This window comes from Scyliorhinus canicula, chromosome 7 (genome assembly GCF_902713615.1).
Source record: "Scyliorhinus canicula chromosome 7, sScyCan1.1, whole genome shotgun sequence".
Lineage (NCBI taxonomy): Eukaryota > Metazoa > Chordata > Chondrichthyes > Carcharhiniformes > Scyliorhinidae > Scyliorhinus > Scyliorhinus canicula.
The window spans coordinates 125,145,878-125,172,070 of NC_052152.1; the positions used below are offsets into that span (position 1 = coordinate 125,145,878).

Genomic DNA, 26,193 nt, shown 5'->3' on the forward strand with positions numbered 1-26,193 from the left:
TTGGACTTACTTGTTCTGGTGCAGCTGCTAGGCAGGTCTCTCGCTGAGAGCCAAGGCCAAGAGAGCGATTCTCTCTTGGGGGCTTCTTCTTATATCCAAAGGGGGCTTTGCGTGCTTTTGGGCGGGCCTTGAACTTGGTCCCAATTAATTGGACCGTATCTTGATCATCGGTATCGATTTCCTCCAATAAAGGGGTGGGTAACCTGATTGCTGGCCGGGTCCTAGGTGGCCGTTGGCCTGCTTTGTTCTAGTCTCCTCTGGCGCCGGGGTGTCTGCTTTAGTATCATTTACCTAAATGTCCTACCTCTTTTGTCCCCAGAGATGGCTCATTAGTATGGTAATGGCTTTGCAGTATCGGTCTTGTCTGGGAGCTACAGCTCCAATCAACAGACAAACCTTGCACCTGCTTGCTTTCTCAGCATTGTCCATTTTCCCTGTATTCTTTGCAAAGTGTCCATTTTGTAATCAGGCGTGGCCACCCTAGGTGGCTACACTCCCTCCTTGTTATCCTCAACGCGAAGCCTGAAGGATAACATTACCGTGTCGTCTTCATTCTCTGACCAAGCGGGGCACCCATAAGTAGGCTCTACACTGCCCTATCTTATGAAACACAATTTTATCTAAAACCATTATACATACATTATTATAAAACTCTATGGGGCGCTATTCAGGCATGAATTACAAAATAAAAAAACTGGAACCTCTAACTATCTGCGATAAACTATCCTCATTCAAACAATCCAAAAATAATCTATAACATCTTAAACTGTACAAATAGCAGCACACAAAGTTCTCTGGCTTGGCAGTCAAGTACATAGTTTACATTTCTTTATTGAACAAACAAAACACACAAAGAAAAACGGATGCACTTTAATTCATGTCAAGGGGATCTAATTCTGTATACCGGGGTGCGAGAGCGGTAGGCTCTCCTTTGCTATTTCCTGATTCTAAATGTCTGCACTACACTGCAAAGTATCGTCAGTGCCAAGAGGGCTTCTACTATGTACGATAGTGAATACCAGGTGATAAACTTATCACAACAGGTCGGGGTATTGTTAACTGTAGGGTTCTGTGTATTGCAGGGGTGGGAATAATTAACGGCTTGTGTGGTTGGGGCCAGGGGGGTAGCGTCTGCGCGCAATTGAAGGGATCCCGCTGAGATCCAGGTGAAGAAGATGGAGGTCGTCTTCATCTTTACTGTTGTCGGTCTTCTTCTTTCTCTTTCTCTTGGTTCTTGAGTTTCTGGAATTCTGTGAACACAAGCATAATATCTGTTATTATCTTGCTTAAGATCTCGTATGCCTGTCTGTCCTTTATTGCCAATTACCCTTTATAATTGGTCACCATCTGTGATTCCCTCATTTTATAAAAAAACGAATATCTGGAAAGCATCCAAGAAAAGTACTGACACAGTGCGAGCCGTCTCGCAGCCTGTGCGATTTACCATCCAGTGTTTGAGGATGTAAATAGCATATGGAGAGCAACCTAAGGGTCACTGTAAAACAAACAAAAGAGTTTTAAACTAAAGTTCTGAATGGGGTGCGTATGGGCGGATAAGAAATGGATGGAATCCCGTTAGGACAGTGATCAGTGCCGTTTGTGCTCTACCAGAGTGTAGCTGACCAGAGGGGGTGTCCTCAGGCAGGGCGGGGACCAGTGCCGTTTGTCCACCACTGCCTGAGCAACCGGCAAGAATGGGTAAGAATGTGGTCGTCGTGGGGTTGCAGTTATGCATCGCCTGCCTCGAAGCAGAAGAGCAGTTATGAGCTGTTGTCTGTGGGCAAAATTTTACCTCTAAATGGGTTTCTGTGGACAAACTAGTACCAACGGTTGTCTGTGAACAAACTTGTTCCATTAACTGCTAGGGGGCGTTAAAGGAGTGGTGGCGTGGGTGGGGCCGTGAAAAATGTGCAAATTTTAAAACAACACTTAACATCAACACTAACGAACAAACATGCAACAAACATGGTGCAGGTTCCATCAGAAAGGACACCGTATCTCTCCATCGGTTCCTTTTTACCATCATCTGGTCTTCTCCCGGCTGCCATACTCTCGACTGGAGTAATCTTGCTAAAGCTGCATGGGGCGAATTGGGGTCCATCTCATCATTCCGGATGAGCCTGAACAAATTGTCTCGGTGCCAGAATCGTGCGTCGAGTTTGGAGCTACTAGGGTTTAATCCGTAATCGTCAGTCGGTGGATCTGGGTCAGGGGCTTTGATGTACGTGATTTCGAAGGGGTCACTGGAATCATGCTCGGAATCGCTGGGAGTGGGGCCTGGTACAGGGGGATAATCATAATGTGGTGTGCTGTGGCTGTCGTCATTGCTGTCGCTGTCGCTGCTGGTTGGAGGAAGGGAGAGGTGGGGTCGTGCCTCGGGGGGTGGAGTTGACTTCGTGTCTGAGGATGGGCTGGACTGGCTGGGGCAGGGTAGGAATGCGTCATCTGTGGGCGGTGCGTGCTCGTCTGCTGCTGCGAGCAAGATGTGTGTATGGTGATTCTGCGAGCCATAAGCCTTGAGCTGGTTTATGTGAAACTACGCAGACTTGCCATTGGGATATGTAATCTTGTATATCGAGGGGCTGACTTTGTCGGAAATGGAGTATGATCCGGAAAATCTAGGGGAAAGGAATGAACTGGGGTTGTATAGAGAAAGCATCACTTGCTGCCCTACTGCAAACTCAGTGGCATGTACTGTTTTGTCGAAACAAGCCTTGCTCTGTTTCCTCCGTGTCCTAAGTCTCACAGCTGCTGCGAGTTGGACTGCCTTTATATTCTCAATTAGCTGCTGTACAGCGTTTTCATGTGTGAGGGCTGTGACTGCAGGGCTGGCCAAATCCAGCCCTAATAAATACTCTGTCCCTTTCATGGGGCGTCCGGTCATGAGAGTGTGGGGGTGTATCCTGTGGACGTGGATACCGTGTTCCGTAAAAACATTAAGGCAAATGGCAGAACTGAATCCCAAGTGCTGTTATTCTGCTGCATCATTTTCCTGAGGGTGGCTTTTAATGGCCTGATAATCCTCTCCACAATACCACTTGACTGGGGGTGGTATGCTATGTGAAACTTTTGTCTAATGCCGAAAATTGTGAGGACATTTTTCATTACGCGTCCTGTAAAATGGGAGCCTTGATCGGACTCTATACTGCGGGGGAGTCCCCATCTTGTGAAGATGTGGTGTGTTAGGATTTTAGCTGTTGTTTTCGCCTTATTCATTATTGATGGAAAAGCTTCCACACATTTTGTGAAGGTGTCGATGACCACCAACACATACTTATAACCATTTCTGTAAGGGGGTAGGGGTCCTATGTAATCTATCTGCAGATTCGTCCAGGGGCCAGTAACGGGGCGGGTATGACTAAGTTGAGCCTTTTTTGCATATCTGTCCGGATTGTTGTGGGCACAGATCAAGCAATTTTCAATATAGTGGGTGACATCAGCTTTTAAATCAGGCCACCAGCAGAGCGGTCTGAGGTAGGCTAAGGTGGGTTCAATGCCTTGGCGTCCATGATTGTCATGGAACTGACAAATGATCTGGTTCCTGTCCTGGTTGGAAACTACATAAATGCCTTCTTTCAAAATCACACCGTCATGTGTGGTTATCACATTTTTAAACTGATCATGCGGGGCTGGGAAGGTTCCCTTTAAAACTTCCCTGAGTTTCTCATCTTCCTTCTGTGCTTTCGCAAGATCCTGAATGTTGGTCTGTGAGACCTGAACTGCATGTACTGGGGTGCTTTCGGGGGGGTTCCAAAAATGAACATCCCTGGAACCTGCCTTCGCTAGGGCGTCTGCTTTAACATTACATGGGGGGGAAGAACGGTGATGACTGCAAACCTTAATGATACCATATTTTCTATCTTTCGCTGTCTCTAAGATATGTCGGTGTAATGGGGCTGAGGGTAGGGGTTTTCCGTCTGCGGAAACAAATCCTCTCATTAAAACATTAGAACATTACAGCGCAGTACAGGCCCTTCGGCCCTCGATGTTGCACCGATCTGTGAAACCCCTCTAAAGTACATCTACACTATTCCCTTATTGTCCATATGCCTATCCAATGACCATTTGAATGCATTTAATGTTGGTGAGTCCACTACTGTTGCAGACAGGGCATTCCATGCCCTTACTACTCTCTGAGTAAAGAACCTACCTCTGACATCTGTCCTATATCTATCTCCCCTCAATTTAAAGCTATGTCCCCTCGTGCTGGACATCACCATCTGAGGAAAAAGGCACTCAATGTCCACCCTATCTAATTCTCTGATCATCTTGTATGCTTCAATTAAGTCACCTCTTAACCTTCTGCTCTCTAACGAAAACAGCCTCAAGTCCCTCAGCCTTTCCTCGTAAGATCCTCCCTCCATACCAGGCAACATCCTTGTAAATCTCCTCTGTGCCCTTTCCAATGCTTGTAAGGTGGTGGGTACCTGGAACGCTTTACCAGCGGAGGTGGTAGAGGTGGGCACGATAGCATAATTTAAGAGGCATCTAGACAGGTACATGAACGTGCGGGAACAGAGAGAAGTAGACCTTGGAAAATAGGAGACAGGTTTAGATAAAGGATCTGGATCGGCGCAGGCTGGAAGGGCCGAAGGGCCTGTTCCTGTGCTGTAATTTTCTTTGTTCTTGTTCTTTTGTTCTGCAGTGTCCACAACTCCACCGACTTTAGTGTGATCTGCAAATTTACTCATCCATCCTTCTACGCCCTCCTCCAGGTCATTTATAAAAATGACAAACAGCAGCGGCCCCAAAACAGATCCTTGTGGTACACCACTAGTAACTGGACACCAGTCTGAACATTTCCCATCAACCACCACTCTTTGTCTTCTTCCAGCTTGACAATTTATGATCCAAACTGCTAAATCACCCTGAATCCCATCCCTCCGTATTTTCTGCAATAGCCTACCGTGGGGAACCTTATCAAACGCTTTACTGAAATCCATATACACCACATCAACTGCTTTACCCTCATCCACCTGTTTGGTCACCTTCTTGAAGAACTCAATAAGGTTTGTGAGGCACGACCTACCCTTCACAAAACCATGTTGACTATCTCTAATCAAATTATTCCTTTCCAGATGATTATACATCCTATCTCTTATAAACCTTTCCAAGACTTTGCCCACAACAGAAGTAAGGCTAACTGATCTATAGTTACTGGGGTTAACTCTACTCCCCTTCGTGAACAATGGGACAACATTTGCTATCCTCCAGTCATCTGGCTCTATTTCTGAAGACAAAGATGACTTAAAGATCAAAGGCTCAGCAATCTCCTCCCTAGCTTCCCAGAGAATCCTAGGATAAATCCCATCCGGCCCAGGGGACTTATCTATTTTAACACTTTCCAGAATCGCTAACACCTCCTCCTTATGTACCTCAAGCCCTTCTAGTCTAGTAGCCTGTATCTCAGTATTCTCCTCAACAACATTGTCTTTTTCCTGTATGAATACGGACAAAAAATACTCATTTAGCACCTCTCCTATCTCCTCGGACTCCACGCACAACTTCCCACTACTGTCCTTGACTGGCCCTACTCTTACCCTAGTCATTCTTTTATTCCTGACATATCTATAGAAAGCTTTAGGGTTATCCTTGATCCTACCTGCCAAAGACTTCTCATGTCCCCTCCTGGCTCTTCTTAGCTCTCTTTTTAGAGCCTTCCTAGCTCACTTCTAACTCTCAAGCACCCTAACTGAACCATCACGTCTCATCTTTACATAAGCCTCCTTCCTCTTGACAAGTGTTTCAACTGCTTTAGTAAACCATGGTTCCCTCGCTCGACCACTTCCTCCCTGCCTAACAGGTACATACCTATCAAGGACACGCAGTAGCTGTTCCTTGTACGTGCTCCACATTTCAATTGTGCCCATCCCCTGCAGTGTTCCTCTCCAGCTGATGCATCCTAAGTCTTGCCTCATCGCATCATAGTTGCCTTTCCCCCAGATATGACTCTTGCCTTGCGGTATACACCTATCCCTTTCCATCACTAAAGTAAACGTAATCGAATTGTGGTCACTATCACCAAAGTGCTCACCTACCTCCAAATTTAGCACCTGTCCTGGTTCATTACCCAGTACCAAATCCAATACTGCCTCGCCTCTCGTTTGCCTATCTACATACTGTGTCAGGAAACCCTCCTGCACACATTGGACAAAAACGGACCCATCTAAAGTACTCGAACTATAGTGTTTCCAGTCAATATTTGGAAAGTTAAAGTCTCCCATAACTACTACCCTGTTACTTTCGCTCCTATCCAGAATCATAGAACATAGAACGATACAGCGCAGTACAGGCCCTTCGGCCCACGATGTTGCACCGACATGGGAAGTCAAAAACTAAAGGCCATCTAACCTACACTATGCCATTATCATCCATATGCTTATCCAATAAACTTTTAAATGCCCTCAATGTTGGCGAGTTCACTACTGTTGCAGGTAGGGCATTCCATGGCCTCACCACTCTTTGCGTAAAAAACCTACCTCTGACCTCTGTCCTATATCTATTACCCCTCAATTTAAGGCTATGTCCCCTCGTGCTAGCCACCTCCATCCGCGGGAGAAGGCTCTCACTGTCCACCCTATCTAACCCTCTGATCATTTTGTATGCCTCTATTAAGTCACCTCTTAACCTTCTTCTCTCTAACGAAAACAACCTCAAGTCCATCAGCCTTTCCTCATAAGATTTTCCCTCCACACCAGGCAACATCCTGGTAAATCTCCTCTGCACACGTTCCAAAGCTTCCACGTCCTTCCTATAATGAGGCGACCAGAACTGTATGCAATACTCCAAATACGGCCGTACCAAAGTTTTGTCCAGCTGCAACATGACCTCATCGCTCCGGAACTCAATCCCTCTACCAATAAAGGCCAACACACCATAGGCCTTCTTCACAACCCTATCAACCTGGGTGGCAACTTTCAGGGAGCTATGTACATGGACACCGAGATCCCTCTGCTCATCCAAACTACCAAGAATTTTACCATTAGCCAAATATTCCGCATTCCTGTTATTCTTTCCAAAGTGAGTCACCTCACATTTCTCTACATTAAACTCCATTTGCCACCTCTCAGCCCAGCCCTGCAGATTATCCATGTCCCTCTGTAACCTGCAACATCCTTCCGCACTGTCTACAACTCCACCGACTTTAGTGTCGTCTGCAAATTTACTCACCCAACCTCCTGTGACCTCCTCTGGGTCATTTATAAAAATGACAAACAGCAACGGCCCCAGAACAGATCCTTGTGGTACGCCACTCGTAACTGAACTCCATTCTGAACATTTGCCATCAACCACCACCCTCTGTCTTCTTTCAACTAGCCAATTTCTGATCCACATCTCTAAATCACCCTCAATCCCCAGCCTCCGTATTTTCTGCAATAGCCGACCGTGGGGAACCTTATCAAACGCTTTACTGAAATCCATATACACCACATCAACTGCTCTACCCTCGTCTACCTGTTCAGTCACCTTCTCAAAGAACTCGATAAGGTTTGTGAGGCATGACCTACCCTTCACAAAACCATGCTGACTATCCCTAATCATATTATTCCTATCTAGATGATTATAAATCGTATCTCTTATAATCCTCTCCAATACTTTACCCACAACAGATGTGAGGCTCACTGGCCTATAGTTACCGGGGTTATCTCTACTCCCCTTCTTGAACAAAGGGACCATATTTGCTATCCTCCAGTCCTCTGGCACTATTCCTGTAGCCAATGATGACATAAAAATCAAAGCCAAAGGCTCAGCAATCTCTTCCCTGGCTTCCCAGAGAATCCTAGGATAAATCCCATCAGGCCCCGGGGACTTATCTATTTTCACCTTGTCCAGAATTGCCAACACTTCTTCCCTACGCACCTCAATGCCATCTATTCTAATAGCCTGGGTCTCAGCATTCTCCTCCACAACATTATCTTTTTCCTGAGTGAATACTGACAAAAAGTATTCATTTAGTATCTCGCTTATCTCCTCAGCCTCCACACACAGCTTCCCACCACTGTCCTTGACTGGCCCTACTCTTACCCGAGTCATTCTTTTATTCCTGACTTACCCTAGTCATTCTTTCCTCTCTTTGCAATCCTTTCCTCTACATCTCTGGAACTTTTCGGAAACCCCTAACAGGGTGACCTCTCCTTTCCTGTTTCTAAACTCAGCCCATACTACCTCAGTATTCGAGTCCTCATCAAACGTCCTCTCAGCCTCCGTAATACTGTCCTTGACTGACAATGCCACCCCTCCCCCTCTCTTACCACCTTCCCTGAGCTTACTGAAATATCTAAACCCCGGCACCTGCAACAACCATTCCTCTCCCTGCTCTATCCATGTCTCCGAAATGGCCACAACATCGAAGTCCCAGGTACCAACCAATGCCGCAAGTTCACCCACCTTATTCCGGATGCTCCTGGCATTGAAGTAGACGCACTTTAAACCACCTTCCTTCCTGCCGGTACACTCTTGCAACTTTGAAACCTTGCTCATGACCTCACTACTCTCAACCTCTTGTGTACTGGAGCTACAATTCAGGTTCCCAATCCCCTGCTGAACCCTCCCAAAGAACATTAGCAAACTTCCCCCCCAGGATATTAGTACCCCTCTGGTCCAGGTGTAGACCATCACGTTTGTTGAGGTCCCACCTACCCCAGAACGAGCCCCAATTGTCCAGGAATCTGAAACCCTCCCTCCTGCACCATCCCTGCAGCCACGTGTTCAACTGCTCTCTCTCCGTATTCCTCGACTCGCTAGCACGTGGCACGGGTAACAATCCAGAGATAATGACTCTGTCGTGGATCTAAGTTTCCACCCTAGCTCCCTAAATTCCTGCCTTACATCCCTATCCCTTTTCCTACCTATGTCGTTCATACCTATGTGGACCACGACTTGCGGATGTTCCCCCTCCCCCTTAAGGATCCCGAAAACACAATCCGAGACCCTGGCACCTGGGAGGCAACATACCAACCGCGAGTCTCTCTCGTTCCCACAGAATCTCCTATCTATCCCCCTAACTATGGAGTCTCCAATTACTAATGTTCTTCTCCTCTTCCCCCCTTCCCTTCTGAGCAACAGGGACAGACTCTGTGCCAGAGACCTGTACCCCATGGCTGACCCCTGGTAAGCCGTCGTCCCCAACAGTATCCAAAGCGGTATACCTGTTACTAAGGGGAACGACCATAGGGGATCCCTGTACTGATTGCTTCCCCCCAGCCCCTCTCACCACCCAATTTATATACAGGTACTCACCTTCATGACAGGCCCCTGCTCCCGCCGAAAATCCGGAGGCCGCTCCCGCTGAAAAGTAAGTGAATTTCCCACAGGGGTAGGAATTCTGTTAAACTATTACAGACATACAAGCTGTCCGAATAGATGTCTGCTGAGGTCGGGAACGAGTCGGGGTCATCTACAATATAAGCGATTGCTGCCAGTTCTGCTGGCTGCAAGCCTAAGTGTCCTGTCAACTTTAGTGAAATCTCATCTAGGGCGCGTCCTCTACATAAATGCCGCAACCGGTGATTCTCTTACCATTTAAAACTGTGGAGGAGCCATCCACATAAATTTTCAGGGGTGCTCACGTGTCCGTGGGCTAGGGTCTCTGGGGTGTACTACCTGTTTTCCTGGGAGGTGTCTTATGTATAAATGGGCCTGTGTTGTGTTGTGTGGTGATGATCTCACACTCATGAGGGGTGCCTGCATACTGCAAATTATCGGCAAGGAAGGTGTGGGTCTTGGTTCTTTTAACTGTAATGTCCCATCCCTGTAAAAGAAGGGTCCAACGGGCTGCGTGGATTTGGCTGACTGTGCCATCTTTAAGTCGGCCATCTAACAATAGCTGTGTTGGGGTGTGTTCCGTAAGAATGGTGATGGGGTTGAGTCCTGTAATGTAGGCGAAGTACTGTACTGCCCAAAAAACTGCATGCAGGTGCCTTTCACATGCAGAAAATCCTTGCTCGACAGGATCTAAAATGCGTGAAGCGCATGCTACGGGGCGTAATTGGTCATGGCGTTTCTGGAGGAGCACGGCCGAAAGGGTTCGGTCGATGCTTGCTACTTCGATAGCGAACGGGGAAAGTGGATCTGGGACCTGTAGTGCGAGGGCTGTGCTGAGTGATCGTTTTAAAGCATCCACGGCATCCGTATGCTGTGGAAGCCATTCCCAAGGTGCCTACTTCTTGAGAAGTTCAGATAGGGGCGCTGCTTTAGTGGTGAAACCGTCAATATGGTTTCGGCAGGAGCCAACCAGTCCTAGAAATGACCGGAGGGCTGAGACGTTGTGGGGAAGGGGCAATTTGACGATCGAGTCAATTCTCTTTTGTTCGATCTCGCGTTTACCATGAGTGATTACTGTACCCAAGTAAATCACATTTTCTTTCAAAACCTGGGCCTTCTTGGAGTTGACTTTACATCCAATCTCTTTTAGGAGTCCTAGGAGTTCGGCAAGAAGCGAAATGTGTTCTCCCTTTGTGTTTGTTTGTAGTAGCAAGTCATCTACATACTGCACCAGGCAATCGGGGCGGGAAAGTTTTGCTAATCCATTTCGCAGCTGTCGGTGGAAAATGGAGGGGGAGTTGAGGAAGCCTTGTGGAAGGCACGTACACGTATATTGTTGTCCTCTGAATGTGAATGCGAATTTGTACTGGCACGCTTTATCCAATGGAATGGATCAAAAGCCGTTGCTAATGTCCAAAACCAAAAAAATTTTTGACTGGAGTCCCTGTTTGAGCATGGGCTCAGGACTCGTGGCTACTGTGGGGGCTACTGCTGGGGTTACTTTGTTCAGTTCCCTGTAATCAATGGTCAGTCGCCATGATCCATCCGGTTTCCTGACGGGCCAAATGGGTGCGTTGTTTGTGGAGGCTACTGATCTGAGTATGCCTTGGTCAAGTAAACTCTCTATTACCTTTGAGATTTCTCCCTCCGCTTCTTGGGGAAATCCGTACTGCTTCTGGGGTCTGGGATCGGGACCTGTGATATGCACAGATCCAGCCAGTTTGCCACAGTCATGATTGTGCTGTGCAAATGCCGCTTTGTGTTCCTGCAGGACGGCCCTAACCTGTTTGTCTGGACTAATGGTTCGAGGGTCGAACCAGAAGTCTCCGACTGAGCTAATCCTGTTTTCATACTCTCCAAATGTGAGCGTGGCAGGGGCACGTGCTGCCTTTGCCATTTTCCAAACACACTTGTTTACCGGATCAAAAGAAAGGTTGTGGGAGCTCATAAAATCGTTCCTTAGGATATGTTCAGCTGTCTGGGGCAGATCAACCAAAACTACGGGGTGCTTAGTTGTAATGTTACCTATTTGTATCGCTACGGGCTGTGATGTGTCCCTGTTGCAAATGACCTATAAAGCCGCTGAGTGTGATGGTGTCTGTTGTGGGCCACGTGTCTTGTTGGAACATCGTGGAAGAATTGAGTGTGGTGTGGGATCCTCCTGTGTTCCAAAGAAATTCTACGGGGTGTCCCCGGACTTTACCTGCTACAACCGGTCTACCGGACTTGTCCCAAAGGGTGTTGCAGACCCAAGTTGGGGAGCCCGGACACCGTCAGTCGGTGCCGTTCATGTCTGCATTCTCTGAACGGGCGCTAACGCTATGGATCGGCTTTGCCCTATTCCTATTTAGGGTGCCTGTCTGTTGATTTCGCTGCTGCTTTTGTGGCGCGTTGCACTCTCGTGCAAAGTGTCCTAACTATCCACAATTGTAACATTCTTGGGATTTAGGCTGGGGTGGGCTGTTCCTGCCCTCATTTACCCATGCGGGGTTCTGGTGCACTTTAACTGGATTCATGTTAGCACCTGCCTGTTCTTCCTCAGGTTTTATAAATGCGGTTTTGCCTTGGACTGATTGCTCCCAAGCGCGGGACAACCTCTTCAAAACCCATTTTTCATTGTGGGCCTCGTCTGAGGGGGTCATAATTTAATCAAGCGGGGCAGCACGGTGGCCTAGTGGTTAGCACAACTGCCTCACGGCGCTGAGGTCCCAGGTTCGATCCCGGCTCTGGGTCACTGTCCGTGTGGAGTTTGCACATTCTCCCCGTGTCTGCGTGGGTTTCGCCCCCACAACCCACAAATGTGCAGAGTAGGTGGATTGGCCACGCTAAATTGCCCCTTAATTGGAAAAAATAATTGGCTAATCTAAATTTATTTAAAAAAAAAAAAAATTTGCGCAAGCTCTCTGTCCTGCGTCTGTCACATGAGAGTCCAGGATTCGAGTCCATTTGTCATATTATCTGCGGACAAATGGGCATGGGCTAACTCTCCGAAAACTGCTGTGAAGTGTATGCACAAGCATCCAGCAAACGCTATGAGGTGCTCTGTTTTATTTTGCCTACACTTGTTTAGGCCTTCTACTGGGTCTACTCTGTTATAGCCAATCACATCTCGGATCGCTGTGTGCATTTCTTTGAGTGTGCCTCCTTCTACATTCTGTGGGTCAGGAAGGGCTGCCACGACTGAAGGGTCGAAGCATAAAACCATGAGCTTCACTTGCTCCTTCTCGTCCAGGCCGTACATGGCCACCATGTGCTGTTTAACTCTAGCGAAAAACTGGTGGGGAGGAACGGTGTAATTTCCGTAATTGGGTTACGGTTAACGGGGTTATAAAGGAAATCTGCGTCTCCTTCTGCTGTGGCCCTGCGGTGTGTGGTTACAGGGTTCATGGGGGTATGTTCTGCCTGTTCAGTCGGGGGTTGGGGTGCTCTCCTTTTTTGGGGATTTTCCTGCATACATGTCCCATGCACGTATCTATGGGCAGTTTCATTCAATTCCTGCCAATCGGGGCCGTTTTCCTAATCTAACTGGGGTCCGAATGTACTTTGAAACCCATTCTGAACGGAAAGCAGAGATTGCAATTCTGCAATTTGCTTCCGGCACTTTGCGTGGTCTACGGAGCTCTGCCTTTGTTCCGACGTGGAAGTGTGGAGTGCTCGTAGGGCTGCTTTCAAATCATTGCACTGTTTCTGCAATTTCTCTACCTGTTGCTCGGTTTCTTGTCTTACCAAGACCGCACCTTGCGTGTCCTGGTAGGCCTTATCATACTGGGTTTGGAAACTACTCAACTGCGCGAGGCAAGACTGGTGTGCCCTCTTGGCATCATCCACCTCTCTGTCCCTTGCTGCTAACTTCTCTCTTAAATCCTTATTCTCCTTCTCAACTTCGCTCACATCCACCTCACTATTTCTGTCTCTCTCCTCAATCTCTCTACGGAGTGTCCTAACGACCTCCTCTGTGCCTCGCAATTGTGCCAGGCAGGACACGATTGCCATCGGCTTGCGAGCTTTCCCGAAGCTCTTCTTGTGGATCTCTGACATGTTCTCCCACCAAGTATGTCCTATCCTCCCGGGACCTGTTTTGTCATTGCCGCAGAATTCACTGCAAAGGGGCCATCCTTTCCCTTTGAGATATTTCCTGATCTCATCTTCCCATACGGCACACTGTCCTACTCTACTGGTCGCTGCGACCTCGAATTCCTGGGGGTTCATAAGGCGTTTCATTGCCATCTTCTCTATCTAGGCTCTCTACTGAATTTGGAACAGGGGGTGATAAAGTGGTGATGTAAACACGGGTATGGCTTACGCTATTTTCCGGCCAACAAAACTCCCGACAGTTTTACGCAACAAAATCTCTCAGGTTTACCTTATATCCCTGTTAGTACGCATGCATTAACACACTTCCGAATCTCGGAGGCTTGATCAGTATTGTTCTAACGCTTGTGGTTTTTCTGTTTCTAATTGGATTCTCAATTCAAATTTGGGTTCTCTCGGAGTGGTTAGGCCACTTCTAAATCGAGTCCCGTCAGGTGTCGCCAGTAAATGTTGCTTGTTGTGTTCTCTCTTTAATTGGCTCTGTTTATGGCGGTTAATATGGTCGCCTTCCTTAATTCTAATTACATAATAAGAACATAAAAACTAGGAGCAGGAGTAGGCCATCTGGCCCCTCGAGCCTGCTCCGCCATTCAATTAGATCATGGCTGATCTTTTGTGGACTCAGCTCCACTTTCCGGCCCGAACACCATAACCCTTAATCCCTTTATTCTTCAAAAAACTATCTATCTTTACCTTAAAAACATGTAATGAAGGAGCCTCAACTGCTTCACTGGGCAAGGAATTCCATAGATTCGCAACCCTTTGGGTGAAGAAGTTCCTCCTAAACTCAATCCTTAATCTACTTCCCCTTATTTTGAGGCTATTTCCCCTAGTTCTGCTTTCACCCGCCAGTGGAAACAACCTGCCCGCATCTATCCTATCTATTCCCTTCATAATTTTTAATGTTTCTATAAGATTCCCCCTCATCCTTCTAAATTCCAATGAGTACAGTCCCAGTCTACTCAACCTCTCCTCATAGAGTCGCCAGGTATCTTTTGATACCGCCACAAGGTTCAAAACCGAATACTGATCAAAGACTCAATACACCAGTTAGTAAGTTCGAAATCAATGCTCATTTATTTACACACACAGTCAAATATACTCATGCACGAAACTTTACCAACTAAACTATCACTACTACTTAGCTTCGGGTGCCCACTCAGTCAGAGGAAAAATGGCCATTGTCCGTTTCTGAGGCTGCTGGGGTTGAGCTGGTATGGAATAGTAGCTAGGAGCGTCTGTTTCATAGCATGCGTTGACTTTGGACTTACTTGTTCTGGTGCAGCAGCTAGGCGGGTCTCTCCTCGCTGAGAGCCAAGGCCAAGAGAGAGATTGTCTCTTGGGGGCTTCTTCTTATACCCAAAGGGGGCTTTGCGTGCTTTTGGGCGGGCCTTGAACTTGGTCCCAATTAATTGGACTGTATCTTGATCATCGGTATCGATTTCCTCCAATAAAGGGGTGGGTAACCTGATTGCTGGCCGGGTCCTAGGTGGCCGTTGGCCTGCTTTGTTCTAGTCTCCTCTGGCGCCGTGGTGTCTGCTTTAGTATCGTTTACCTAAATGTTACTCTTTTCCCCCGGAGATGGCTCATTAGTATGGTAATGGCTTTGCAGTATCGGTCTTGTCTGGGAGCTACAGCTCCAATCAACAGACAAACCTTGCACCTGCTTGCTTTCTCAGCATTGTCCATTTTCCCTGCATTCTTTGCAAAGTGTCCATTTTGTAATCAGGCGTGGCCACCCCAGGTGGCTACGCTGTCCATAAATAATTGACAGTAAGGGTCTGCAAAAAGCACCTAATAAATGGAAGCCATTATGGAGGCTCCAAGATCAACAAATGTAACTCAACTTAGGTCATGCCTAGGGTTAATCAACTTCTAATGAAAATTCATCCACAGTCTTTCAACCCTATTGCATACATTGTTGTGTGCAAAATAAGCATGGCAATGGACACCTTAATCTGCAAAGGAAACACTGAAAAAACCAGAAATATTGGTATATTTCAACCCAAGTTCCCATTACAACTTGCTGGGAATGCTTCACCACACGGTGTTGGAACAGCAGTGTCACATATGCTACCTGGACATTAGGTAGTGCAGAATTCTACTCTGCTGAGTTGGAGAAGGAGGCATTAAGTTTTGTATTTGGTGTACGGAAATCTCACCAATACCTGTATGGTCGTAACTTCACGTTGACTTCATTGCAGTGTTAATGTAAGGCAACTTGTGACAGTAAAGATTATTATTATATTGTTGATGGACCACAGGCCCTTAACAATTATTTCTGGGGAATACAAAGGTATCTCTTCATTGTCTGCTATTAGACTCCAGTCTCTCAGCCTATGATATATCTCACCTGAGCCTGGGAATTTATCTACTTTTAAGGCTGATAAAACCGTTAACACCTGACTCCTGATGCTAATCTGATTAATTATATCACAGTCCTCCTCCCTGCTTTCTGGCGGCACAGTGGCACAGTAGCACAGTGGTTAGCACTGTTGCTTCACAGCTCCAGGGTCACAGGTTCGATTCCCGGCTTGGGTCACTGTCTGTGCGGAGTTTCCCCATGAATGCATAGGTTTCCTCCAAGTGCTCCGGTTTCCTCCCACAGTCCAAAGATGTGCAGGTTAAGTGGATTTGCCATGCTAAATTGCCCTTAGTGTCCAAAAAGGTTAGGTGGGGCTTACTGCATTACAGTGATAGGGTGAAGGTGTGGTGCCCTTTCCAAGGGCTGGTGCAGACTCTATCGGCCGAATGACCTCCTTCTGCACTGTAAATTCTATGAAAATCTATACTCACATCGTCCTTCTCCACAGTGAACTCAATGCAAAATATAATCATAGAATCCACAGAATTTCTATGGCGCATAAGGAGGCCATTTGGCCAATCGAATCTGCACCAACCCATCGAAAAAGCACTTTACCTCAGCCCACTCCCCCGCCCTATCCCTGTACATTGATCATGGCCAATTCACCTGACCTGCACATTTTTGGACATGTTATGAGCCAGGGCTTAGAGAACCCCAAAGTGTATCATGGAGTTAACCTGACCCAGATTTTTAATAGATTGTGGAATGGCGAGCACATGGCCCACTCTACAGGTGTGGTACAGCAGAAATGGAAAAGTATTTTTCAAAAGCAAAACAATGTTTATTCTATGAAGTTAACCTTTTTAAAACATACAGTGAACATCTTAGCAACCATCAATTCAAATACAACCCCCAAAGAATACAACACTAAGTAATCCTTAAGCTGTCCTTTTAACATCCATAAGACTTTTAAAAAAACTTTTAAACAGAAGCACATCAGGTTAAAGTCACTACTAAGAGCAGTTATTAGTTTTAAATCACCAAAGGATCGATTTACAGTCTTCGAATTACAGAGAGAGAGACTAATATACTTCTGGCTGTGACTGCAGCTATCCAGCTCTGAAAACGAAACTAAAGCACACCCTGCAGCAAATAGCCTTAAATGAAAGTAAAAAGCTGACAGACAGCCCAGCTCCACCCACACTCTGACATCACCTATTTCTTAAAGGTACATTTCTTAAACACTCACTTCTTAAAGGTACATTTTTAAACACCCATTTCTTAAAGGTACTCTCACATGACAGGGGCAATTTAGCATGGCAAATCCATCTAACCTGCACATATTTGAACTGTGGGACGAACCTGGAGTATCTGGTGGAAACCCACGCAGACAGGGAGACAACGTGCAAACTCCATACAGTTACCCAAGATCGTTGTCGAACTCAGGTCCCTGGCGCTGTGAGTCAGCAATGCTAACCACTGTGGCACTGTGCCTTATTTAATACTTATTCACCTACGTCTTTCAGCTCGACACACAGGTTGTCACTTTGGTCCTTAATGAGTCCGACTCTTTCCCTGGTTACCCTATTGCCCTTAATATATTTATGAAACACCATGCAATTTTCCTTCACTTCGCCAGTCAGTGTTTATTCATGCCACCTTTTTGTTCTCCTAATTTATTTTTTAATACTCCTGTACTCCTCCAGGGCTTCCACTGTATTGAGGCCCCTGTGTCTCCCGTAATCCTTCCTTCTTTTCCTGATCCAATGCTATATATCCCTTGGCATCCAGGGTTCTCTGGCTTGTTAGTCCCACCCTTTACCTTTTTGGAACATGATGGCTTACATCTCTCTATTTCTTTTTTGAATGACTGCTCTGATGTGGATTTTGCGACAAGGAGATGCTCCTAATGCACTTCAGCCAGGTCCCATCTTGTCCTAGTGAAATCAGACTCCAATTCAGAACCTTTATTTCAGGTCCATCTTTGCACTTTTTCATAATGTTACAACACCCTGGACTAATGTGTGGTTGATTCCAACCCCACAGACCCCCGAGTCCCAGCACAAGTGAGTTAACCAGATAATCTACTGCTCCCACCATTTTATCTCTACCTGAATAGACACAAGGCAGATACACACAGAGGGAGTGGGAGGGATAAAAATAATAGGAATTAAAATATGAACTGAAATATGAGTGTCATTGTTTCTGATGTTCAAGTCGTTTTTGCAGCAGACTGTCCCACTAGGACATGGAGTGATTGAAACAGCTGGTTGGATTGCAAACGAAGATCTGCTGACATTCAGTCAGAACTCCCAAGCTGCAGGATTCCTTCTGGGAGAATCACTTTAACTTTTATTAACCTGGGCCTCCGCTCAACAGAACAGGTGTAATTCTTATCTATTTCCAACTCCATCAGAATGACCAACAACCTTGCTGAGATAAGAACAGAGTTCCCCACACAATATTTCAAAAATTATTTTTGAACAACTGACCCTGCCTTTGGCTGCTGCTGGACTGGATTTTCCTGCAGTTCAATCTGCATGCACAGAGAGAAAGGACTTACTTTGGATGTTTAGATAGGTGAGAGAGAAAGATCAAGGGCAGGATTCTCCGATTTTGGAAGCATCATCTTATGACCAAAAAGTCGGCGCCCACACACAGAGGGAGGGAGGGAGTCTTGTTCTTTTAGAAGATGTTGCTTTTGACGGGCAGCATGGTCGGTGCAGGCTTGGAGGGCCGAAGGGCCAGTTACTGTGCTGTACTTTTCTTTGTTCTTTGTTCTCACACTGTGCTCCGCCCGAGGGGGGCCCAGCAACCACGCTACATAAAGCCCCGGCTTTACCTGCAGATATGGATGGAAAATGGGCAGGACCGTGGCTGCGCATGCGCACGATGGTGACCTGTGGCGGCCGCGCGTGAACCCTGCGTGCCAGATAGTAACCCCCCTTACCACTCCCGGACCACCAGCCACCAGTCTCCCCAGATCCCACCGAAGCCCCCCTTGCCAGCTGAACGACTCCCCCCCACTGACTGTGGCAGCGCTGGACACAGTCCGCAGACACCACGTGAGGTCCCCAAAAATAGAGAGGACACGCAGCCAATGCTGTTAGGAAGCCGGCCCATTGGGGCCACAGTCTAATCATGTGTCTTATCTTGTGTCTTGCAGGAGCTGCTGGAGATAGGGTGGGTCCATCTGACATTCCCCCACCCCCAGCCAGTGCCACAGCCGGAGCCCCCCATGTGCCAAGCAGCTCGGATGGCAGCCTCGAGTCGGAAGATGACACGGTTTTCCCATCACAGCTGTCTCCAACACCGTCCACCATCCCAGAGGCACTCACCTGATTTGGGCACTTTAGTGAAGAGGTTCCTGGGATATTCTCTGGGGCACATCACACAGCTGACCCGGTACAGCAGGTGGAGGTATGAACACCCGAGGGGTGGACTATCGGAGGGTAGGCCGACCCCAAGAACTAGCTGCCGTCTAGATGGGTTTCAGTCTTCTGGAATGGACAGTCCCATCAATCGTGGAGATGTAATCGCAGAGCCAGGGATACATGAGGGGTGGTCAGCGAGCATCCAAAACTGCACGTGCAGTTGGAGGAGTCCAACCCCGTGTAGCAGCAGGAGGTGGTGCCGACAATGCGTGCTAACCAGGCCAACACTGCATGGGTGACATACGTGGTGGAGGCATTGTGGGTGGCGATTTTGTCTATGTGCCAGCATGTCCAAGGCCTGGGGCATTCTGTGTGGGTGCTGGCCAAGGCCCAGGTCAAGGTTGCTGCCAGAGCCATCTGGGAATCGCAGCGGCGCTTATGAGTATAACCCAGTCACAGCAGGCCATGGCTGGGAACTCCGGAGGCATTGCCAAGGCACTGGCCGACGTGGCGTAGACACGGAGGGAGGTGGCACAGTTCCAGAGAGAGATGGCGCAGTCACTGGCTGATGAGACACAAATCAAGAGGTGATGGCACAGTCATTGGGCAATATGGGACTGTCCCAGACGGAGATGGTCCACTCCGTGTGCTCCATGGCCACAAGCATGCCAACCCTGGACAAGACGAGAGTGGGCCTTCAGGACTGGCAGCACCAGATGGCGGGGAAGCCTCAGGGGATAGCTCCGCTCACACCACCCTCCCATGGAATGTGGGCTACCGTGTTGCCCACAATTATGCTGTCCAATTGTATGGCCAAGGAACATGACATGGGCTTTCGAAATTCACTTTTGGCTTGGTTTACCACCAAACCCGCCTCCTGAAGTCGATCTAACAACTCCATCATTTTCAATATTCCAATCCAAAGAGTTTGGACTCCTGAAACATGGGAGAACTTTGGAAGATTAAATAAGAAAAGAAAAAGCTAGAATTACTCATCAGGTCAGGCAACATTTCTGTTCTAGAAAGAGAACCAGAGTTAGTGATGGCCTGAAGGGTCTCAGACCTGAAACAATACCTTATCTGAGCAGCTCTTCCTGTTTTTATTTGAGCACAGTAAGAAGTCTTACAACACCAGGTTAAAGTCCAACATGATTGTTTCAAACACTAGCTTTCGGAGCACTGCTCCTTGTTCAGGTGAATCAGTTCTTACTGTAAGACTTCCTGTGCTCACCTCAGTCCAACGCCGGCATCTCGACATCATGTTTTTATTTGAGATTTCCAATATTTTGCATTTGTATTAGAGATTTGGAAGATCACGTTGAAAGCACTAGCAATTTCCTCAATTACTCTTCCTTTTAAATGTCAAAGCCATCTGATCCTGGGGAATTTAGCAGATTTCTTCCATGTCAGTCTTCTTCCATGTCGTTATTTTTCTTTGATTCGTTAATAGTTTCCCTGGAATTTTATGAATATTATCCTTTCCACTAACGTGAAGACTGACACAAAGTAACTCTCCAACATATCTTCCACTACTTTGCTTTCAGCTGCACATTAACCAATTCCTTCTTTAAGGGCCCACTTTACCCTTTTCTCCTGTTAATAATTGATTTTCCACTAATCTTGATATTCCTTACAATGTTTTTTCATTTTCTTTGCAGTTCTTACTGTAATGTTTGTCTTCCTTGGTTGTTCATTATATATCACCCCCAGTGCCCAGGTCCACAATATCATTTGTCCTTCTATTTTTTATAAATAATAGAAATAACCTTTTATTGTCACAAGTAGGCTTGCATTAACACTGCAATGAAGTTACTGTGAAAAGCCCCTCGTCACCACATTCCGGCACCTGTTCGGGTACACAGAGCTGGTACGGGAATTGAACCCACGCGGCTGGCCTTGTTCTGCATTATAAACCAGCTGTCTAGCCCACTGAACTAAAATTCAGAACCTGAGTAGGCCATTCATCCCCTTGAGCCAGTTCCACCATTCAATATGAATATGGCTAAGTTTTCACATCAAATATACTTCTCTCCCATTCCACGATGTCCCTTCATTCACCAAATCTCCAAAAATCTATTGTAGTCTTGAATATATTCAAGTTTAGAGCATTGAAAATCCAATGGGATAGACAATGTCAAAATTCATAAAATGGGGAGTGAATGAATACCTCTTCACCTCAGTCCCAATCAATAAATATCTTGCACCGAGATTATAACCTGTGTTCTGGATTGTTCAGTCAGTGGAACCATCATCTGTATCTAACCTGTCAAAACCTTTTCCATTCGATCAATTCTCATTCTTTTAAACTCCAGAGAATATAAACCCCATTTGCTCAGCCTCGCATCATAGGACAACCCCCTCATCCCAGTGACCAATCTAGTGAATTTTCACTCTATCCCATCCAATGCCGGTCGACCCATTCTTAAATATTAAGACTAAAATCACCGTACAGTACTCCAGGGGCCAGATTCTCCGATTCTGAGGTGAAGTGCGGAGAATCTGTGGCGTTTAAGTGGAAAGAATTGACGCCACCCTCTCACTGATGCTGCGGCCTCCACAAAATAAATGGCCAGAGAATGGGCGGGTATCATGAGCGAGTACCTTTAAGAAATAGGTGTTTATCAGTGATGTCAGAGTGTGGGTGGAGCTGGGCTGTCTGTCAGCTTTTTACTTTTGTTTTAGGCTGTTTGTTGCAGGGAGGGTTTTAGTTTCGTTTTCAGAGCTGGATAGCTGCAGTCACAGCCAGAAGGTATATTAGTCTCTCTCTCTGTAATCTAAAGACTGTAAATCGATCCTTTGGTGATTTAAAACTAATAACTGTTCTCAGTGGTGACTTTAACCTGATGTGTTTCTGTTAAGAGTTTTTTTAAGTCTTATGGCTGGTAAAAGGAAAATAAGGACTACTTAGTGTTATATTCTTTGGGGGTTGTATTTGAATTAATGGTTGCTAAGATGTTCACTGTATGTTTTAAAAAGGTTAACTTGAGTTCATAGAATCAACATTGTTTGCTTTAAAAAATACTTTTCCATTTCTGCTGTACAACACCTGTAGAGTGGGCCCTGTGCTCCCCTTACCACAATCTATTAAAAGTTGTGGGTCAGGTGAACTCCATGATACATTTTGGGGTTCTCTAAACCCTGGCCCATAACAGCAGGTCCATGGCAGCACATCCACGTAAAACATGCACCGGCCGTGCGTGGACCCGATCTGCCAGATAGTGCCCCTCTGGCCAGCCCCTGGCCACCTCCCATCAGTACCCCCAGCCCTTGCGGAGGCCACCCCGGCCAGCAGCACAGTTCCCGTCCGAGTGGCGGTGCTGGACACAGTGCGCAGCTGGCACACCGGGTTCCCGCATGGCTGAGACCAGAAATGAACCACGCTGTTGTGAACTCAGCTCATCAGGGGCGAAGCATCGGGGAACGGCCTTCAGGTGACGCGCTGAGGCCATCCCAATGGCGTGCGCCGCGATGATGCTGTTTTGGAGCGGACAGAGCATATGAAACCTGTGTCAAACAGGCGCGGCCCCTGATTTTGGCATCAAAAGCGATTCTCCGCCTGATCACCGATTATGAATAGATGTTGGGGAACGAAGAATCTCGCCCCTGGTCTCAGACTCTGGGTGTGTTCTGATCAAAGCCCTATAAAATTTAAGTGAGACTTCTTGGGAGGGATTCTCTAATAATGGGGCTATGTCCCCACGCTGGCGTGAAAACTGGCACCAACCACTCTGGCAACAAGGGCGCCCAAAAGTGAGGAATTCTCCCTTTTCTAGGGGGTGAGTTTGGTGCCGGAGTGGTTCCAGCAGCTCCAGTCGGCGCAAACGGCCCACGCGAGATCGCGCATGCGCGGAATGGCCGGCGTATTTCTGCGCATGCGCGGGAGATCCCTTCTCTGCGCTGGCCCCCGGGCAATATGGCGGAGCCCTACAGGGGCCCGGCATGGAGTAAAGTAGGCCCCCACGGAACAAGCCCAACCGCCGATTGGTAGACCCTGATCGCGGGCCATGCCACTGTGTGCCCCCACCACCTCGGGTCGGACCCCCCCTCCCACCCCACCCCCCTCCAGAAGAACCTTCCATGTTCCACACAGTGGGTAACCCAAGCCAGCGGGACTCAGCCAAACTCATCGGCCACTCGACCCATCGGGGCCTGGAGAATTGCCGGGGAGGGGGGCGCTGTCAACGGCCCCCGACCGGCATGGCGGGAATCCCGCGGGCGCCCGCAAAATGCTGCCGGAGAATGGTGAAGCCGGCGTCAGGGGAGCAGGGTGTGATTCCCGCGCCCCCCAGGGATTCTCCGACCCGGCGCCAGGTTGGAGAATCCCGGCCCTTATTCCTGTCCTCCAATCTCTTTGCAATAATGACTAACATACCATTTGCCTTTCTAATTCTCTGATTAGCATATCTCCTATCCCACCAGCGGTGACAACACTCTTGACCACTGCTAGTTCAAAAATCAAGTTCCATCCCCCGACTGCACTTTGGAAAATCAGACCTTAAGACGGTGCTCCTTCTCTCGGCATACAAGCAGTCACTCAAGCGGGGGAATCCAGCTAAGAAGGTCGTGCAGTGCTGCTCCTACGTGTCTGCCTAGAGACAGTGGATTGGTCCATATTTAAGAACTCAGCGACCAACTGAAATGAGTATGCCATCACTGTCACAGACTTCATCAGCAAATGTGTGGACGACTGCATGCCAAAAAAAGCTGTACTGTTCCCCAACTGGAAACCATGGCTTAATCGTGAGATTGATTCTCTCCTGAAGGACAGGTCTGAGGCGCTCATGTTAGGCAACCCTGAGCTATACAAGAAATCCAGATACGACCTCCGCAAAGCCATCCGAGATGCCAAGAGAGAATATCAGACCAAGCTAGAGTCACAGACTAGCGTTACAGACTCTCGGTAGTTGTGGCGAGGCCTAAACATAACAGGCTACAAAACGAAGCCGAGCAGTATGCCTGGCAGCACCGCACCTCTCCCCGATCAACTCAGTTCGAGCAGGAAACCAACAATCTGCTGTCGAGTGCCACAGCAGCCCAGGACACACCCATACCCACCATCACAGCTTCCGAAGTAGAATCGGCCTTCCTGAAAGTTAACCCTCGGCAGGCGACGGGTCCGGACGGGATCCTTGGTCATGCACTCAGAGTTTGCATGGACCAGCTGGCAGATGTGTTCACGGACATCTTTAAACTGTCCCTACTCTTCTCCAAGGTCCCCACCTGCTTCAAGAAGACCACATCATACCGGTGCCAAGGAAGAACCAGGAAACTTGCCTCAATGACTACCATCCAGTGGCCCTGACTACAGTCGTAATGAAGTGCTTTGAGAGGTTGGGCATGAAGTGCATCACTCCATACTCCCAGAACGCCTTGATCCACTGCAATTCGCATACTGCCGCAACCGGTCCACAGCAGACGGCCATCTCCCTGGCCCTACACCCATTCCAAGAGCATCTCGACAACAAGGACTCCTATATCGGACTCCTATTTATTGATTACAGCTCCGCTTTCAACGCCGTAAGCCCAGCCAAGCTCATATCAAAGCTCCAAACCCTAAGACTTGGCTCCTCACTCTGCAACTCGATCCTCGACTTTCTGACCCACAGACCACAATCAGTAACATACTTAGCACCCTACTCTACTCCCTGTACACACACAACTGCGTGGCAAAATTTGGTTCCAATTCCATCTACAAGTTTGCTGATGAAATGACCACTGTGGGACGGATCTCAAATAATGACGAGTCAGAATACAGGAGGGAGATAGAGAACCTAGTGGAGTGGTGCAGCAACAACAATCTCTCCCTCAATGCCAGCAAAACTAAAGAGCTGGTCATTGACTTCAGGAAGCAAAGTACTTTACACACCCCTGTCAACATCAACGGGGCCGAGGTGGAGATGGTTAGCAGTTTCAAATTCCTTGGGGTACACAACTTCAAAAAACTGTCCTGGTCCACCCACAACGTTGCTACCACCAAGAAAGCACAACAGCACCTATACTTCCTCAGGAAACTAAGAAAATTCAGCATTAACTCTTGCCAACTTTTACAGATGCACCATAGAGAGCATCCTATCAGGCTGTATCACAGCCTGGCATGGCAACTGCTCAGCCCAAGAACGTAAGAAACTTCAGAGTCATGAACACAGCCCAATCCATCACACAAACCTGCCTCCCATCCATTGATTCCATCTACACCTCCCACTGCCTGGGGAAAGCGGGCAGCATAATCAAAGATCTCTCCCACCCCTCTTCCGACTTCTTCCATCGGGCAGAAGATACAAAAGTCTGAGAACACACACGAACAGACTCAAAAACAGCTTCTTCCCCGCTGTTAGGGCAGCAGGGTAGCATGGTGGTTAGCATAAATGCTTCACAGCTCCAGGGTCCCAGGTTCGATTCCCGGCTGGGTCACTGTCTGTGTGGAGTCTGCACATCCTCCCCCTGTGTGCGTGGGTTTCCTCCGGGTGCTCCGGTTTCCTCCCACAGTCCAAAGATGTGCGGGTTAGGTGGATTGGCCATGCAAAATTGCCCGTAGTGTCCTAATAAAAGTAAGGTTAAGGGGGATGTTGTTGGGGTATGGGTATAGGGTGGATACATGGGTTTGAGTAGGGTGATCATGGCTCGGCACAACATTGAGGGCCGAAGGGCCTGTTCTGTGCTGTACTGTTCTATGTTCTATGTTCTATGTTCTATGTTACCAGACTCTTATACAATCCTCTTATTTATTTATTTTTTAATAAATTTAGATTACCCAATTATTTTTTCCAATTAAGGGGCAATTTAGTGTGGCCAATCCACCTACTCTGCACATTTTTGGGTTGTGGGGTCGAAACCCACGCAGACACGGGGAGAATGTGCAAACTCCACATGGACAGTGACCCAGAGACGCAGAAAAATACTTTTCACTGTTCTCGGTACAAGTGACAATAAACAAAACAAAAACAAAATAATTGCTTGCTGCAGCTGCATATTGTATTCCTTGTATAAATAGACCAAGCACGAATCCTTACGGTGCATAGCTAGTTACAGAATGCAAACATGAAAATGCCTCATGTATACCCACTCTTTTTTTCCTGTTAGTTAACCAATTCTCTATCCAAGCTGAGATGAAAATGTTAATATTTTTCAGGATACCATATTGGTCTGTGAAAATGTGTG

At 47.4% G+C, this 26,193-nt stretch overlaps 1 protein-coding gene across 1 annotated transcript in view; it reads right to left on the reverse strand.

Annotated features, from left to right (window-relative positions):
• Nucleotides 1-1,194: 1,194 nt before the first annotated feature.
• LOC119969127 (protein NYNRIN-like) overlaps nucleotides 1,195-26,193 on the reverse strand; it is a 36,138-nt gene continuing 11,139 nt past the window's right edge. Inside the window, exon 3 of the mRNA XM_038802344.1 lies at nucleotides 1,195-1,250. Within this exon, the coding sequence (XP_038658272.1) occupies nucleotides 1,195-1,250 (56 nt within the window). The remainder of the gene's footprint in view (nucleotides 1,251-26,193) is intronic.